The sequence below is a fragment of the Salvelinus sp. IW2-2015 genome, unplaced genomic scaffold, assembly GCF_002910315.2.
Source record: "Salvelinus sp. IW2-2015 unplaced genomic scaffold, ASM291031v2 Un_scaffold1536, whole genome shotgun sequence".
Taxonomy (NCBI): Eukaryota; Metazoa; Chordata; class Actinopteri; order Salmoniformes; family Salmonidae; genus Salvelinus; species Salvelinus sp. IW2-2015.
The window spans coordinates 223,403-227,064 of record NW_019942971.1 but is presented as its reverse complement, the minus strand read 5'-3'; the positions used below and the strand labels follow the sequence as shown (position 1 = coordinate 227,064).

The 3,662-nt window shown below is 45.2% G+C and overlaps 1 protein-coding gene across 1 annotated transcript in view; it reads left to right on the top strand.

The window, feature by feature from the left end:
- olfm2a (olfactomedin 2a) overlaps window positions 1–3,662 on the top strand; it is a 25,944-nt gene that overhangs the window by 20,878 nt on the left and 1,404 nt on the right. Inside the window, exon 4 of the mRNA XM_070439281.1 lies at window positions 917–1,063. Within this exon, the coding sequence (XP_070295382.1) occupies window positions 917–1,063 (147 nt within the window). The remainder of the gene's footprint in view (window positions 1–916; window positions 1,064–3,662) is intronic.

The window sequence follows — 3,662 nt, the reverse complement described above, 5'->3', positions numbered from 1 at the left end:
TGGGCATCTACTAGGTCATTACTGGATCATTTATCCGGGCATCTCTAGGTCATTACTGGATCATTTATCTGGGCATCTCTAGTCATTACTGGATCATTTATCCGGGCATCTCTAGGTCATTACTGGATCATTTTCTGGGCATCTCTAGGACATTACTGGATCATTTATCCTGGGCATCTCTAGGTCATTACTGGATCATTTATCTGGGCATCTCTAGGCATTACTGGATCATTTATCCAGGCATCTCTAGGTCATTACTGGATCATTTATCCGGGCATCTCTTAGGTCATTACTGGATCATTTATCCGGGCATCTCTAGGTCATTACTGGATCATTTATCCGGGCATCTCTAGGTCATTACTGGATCATTTATCCGGGCATCTCTAGGTCATTACTGGATCATTTATCGGGCATTCGCTAGGTCATTACTGGATAATTTATCTGGGCATCTCTAGGTCATTACTGGATCATTTATCCGGGCATCTCTAGGTCACTTACTGGATCATTTATCTGGGCATCTCTAGGTCATTACTGGATCATTTATCCGGGCATCTCTAGGTCATTACTGGATCATTTATCTGGGCATCTCTTAGACATTACTGGATCATTTATCGGGCATCTCTAGGTCATTACTGGATCATTTATCTGGGCATCTCTAGGTCATTACTGGATCATTTATCCGCGGCATCTTCTAGGTTCATTACTGGATCATTTATCCGGGCATCTCTAGGTCGGATAAATGATCCAGTAATGACCTAGAGATGCCTGGATAAATGATCATTCTCATGTAATATGTGGAGCTAAACTGATGATTTAACAGAAAAAGGGATTGCAGCTGAAATGTTGCCTTTAGCTGTTTAATATTTCACGATATTCTGGGTGTGTGTGTGTGTGTGTGGGTGTGTGTGTATCGCAGGCTGTGGGAAATTGACCGGCGTCAGTAACCCCATCACCATCCGTGCGTCAGGGTCAAGATTTGGCTCCTGGATGACTGACACCATGATCCCTAGTTCAGACAACCGGGTAAGTTTTCCACATGAACGCATGCACGAACCCACACGTTGGTTTTACTACCCTTGTGGGGACCAAAACATTGATTCCCATTCAAAATCCTATTTACTCTAACCCCTAAACCTAACCCCAACCCTTAACCTAACCTTAACCCTTACCTTAACCCCTAACCCAAACCCCAAAACTAAACCTAACCCTAACCCTAATTATAACCCTAATTGTAACCCTAACCCTAATCCTTAAGCCTAAAAAAGCCCTTTTCCTTGTGGGGACCGGCAAAATGTCCCCACTCAGAATTGTCCTTGTTTTACTATCCTTGTGAGGATAGTAAAAACCAAACCACACACACTGACCCCTGACCCCCAAAACAGAGTGTATCACATGGCTTAGACTACAGCTCCACAGGACCCTCACAGGGGGGTTGTATGCTGTAATGCTACTTTGGTGACATACTATTTTGCCTACAGTCTGTCAGACTCCTGAGAGTCACTGAGAGCTGAGTCACTGATGGATGTCAGCCCTCCCTCCTCTCTCTCTCCCTCCCTCCCTCACTCCTGTCCCATCCCGTCACAGCCACAGTACGCCTGCTGATGAATCATTCTGTCGTGGGGGAAGAAATGAACGAGTTGTTTAAGCAGAAGTTTCTCCAATCACCTGGGTAATTACCAGCAGTGTGACTGCCAGCCGAGCAGCAGAGACTGAGACAAGGACGTGAGCTTGGACATAGATGATATAGTAATGGGTTTTCCTAATTGGAGATGACATGTGGTTGCACGTTAACAAGACCCTCTGGTGTGGAGAGGAGAGAGGAGAGGAGATGAGATACAGGGGAAGAGGAGAGGGAGGACAGGGGGTATAGGAAGGGAAGAGGAGAGGGGCGGGATGGTAGAAGGGAAGAGGAGAGGGAGAGAAGGGGGATATGTGGAGGGGGAGAGGAATGGAGGATAGAAGAAATGAGGGAAGAGAGAGATGAGGGGAGGAGATGGTAGATGTTTCGTTCAGTGGGGGGAAAATTAAGATGGCCTTTCTCATCTTAACACTGTCATCATGTCCCAGACTAAATAGATGTGTTGTAGGTCCTTGTCTCCCCCATGCAGACTACTGTGTTTAATGATCACGTTGCTCACTGACATCACGTTAGAATTCATATCGGTCACTGATCCTATAGCCCACATACATCCAAGGAGTATCACATTAACACCCATATCCATCAATGTGATCACATTTTGGAGCCGAAATGTCATTGGCTCCTGAGAGTGAAATGTAATTTGCTCCATACTGCCTCCCAAATGCTACATGACAAAAAACCTCTCTCTCAGACATGCCTGTCTGCCTGTGCGTGTCCCAACTAGGGCTCAAGCAAAGCGCCTCCRTGCTCTAGGGACTCGTTTAACAGTGAAAACGGGAAATAATACTTAATGCTCCATAATCTTCCCTCCTCCATAATTCAGCTGCTATTCCAGCACCACCCCGGCTCCCTGTCCTCCTCCCTCCGGGGATCAGTCTGTGAAAAAACTAGTGGAGAGGACCTAAATCCTTGCCTGATACATTAAGAGCAAAAAGTACATATGTGAGCTGACTGTGGTTTAATTGAATCAATTAATACTGGAGAGGCCAGGGATGAGTGGGATTGGTCAGGAGGGTCAGATCTGTTCACTTCCCCTTTACCCTGATCCCCCATCTCGAAGTTTCTGAATGTAAGTTACTCTAGAGTTCACATTAGGAAAGCTATTGAATTTTGACGAGACGAGAGAAAGAGGAAATAGGAACTGTACGCTAACAGGCAATTGATGCCTATTATTCTTAGTATTAAAGATATAATAATTGTGAATGGGGGGTGGACTGGAAAAGGGGGCGTATCGGTAAAAGCATATGCGTACTGATTAATAAAGTACAAAAGCGTCGTTTGAGAGAGAGAAACACCACAGGGCCATCCCAGCCCCCAGGCCCATCCCCTGTTCTCGGCCAGTGGCTCTGGGACGGACTTGCCAAGGCAGAGAAGTCACCAGACAACTGCCTCTCGTAAACATCAGTTTACCGCACTCCCACACACATTAACAGACCACTAGTTCATTTGTACACGATGACTTAACGCTAGCAATCTTGTTTAGAACACTACAACACACATCATCGGTCATTAATATCCCGCAGACGTGTAAGAAACAGTACCTCCATTCAGAAAAATCCTGAACCAGCTTTCGACCCATGCCCAACCGACCCCACTGGAACCAAAAGCACCATCGTCTTACACCCGTACACCTAAACTCTGAAGAAACCAACCCTAACACGCATAGTCGCCTTCCTAACCTGTAGAAAAGATAAGAATACTCTTTAACGTATAAAATGAGAGTAGATTCACTATAAAGTGCCCCTTGTAAATCGACTAAGAAGAAAGATTGCTAACCTTAGCGCCTTAACCCTTGTATCGTAGGGGATCCTTTAACCTAAGAAATGGCTACAAGAACAGTATTTGTCCTCCACCAATCCTCCTGTCGTGCTGACCGAGTAAAATTACCCCCTGGAGAAAAAAAGAAGATGTCCCTAGATTTGAAGAGAAGCGTCATATGAGTATGTTTGTTTATGGTTTTTTTCCATTCTTTATTGCTGTTGTGGTAATGGGGATAACGAGAGAACTGTAGCTAAAGTATAGT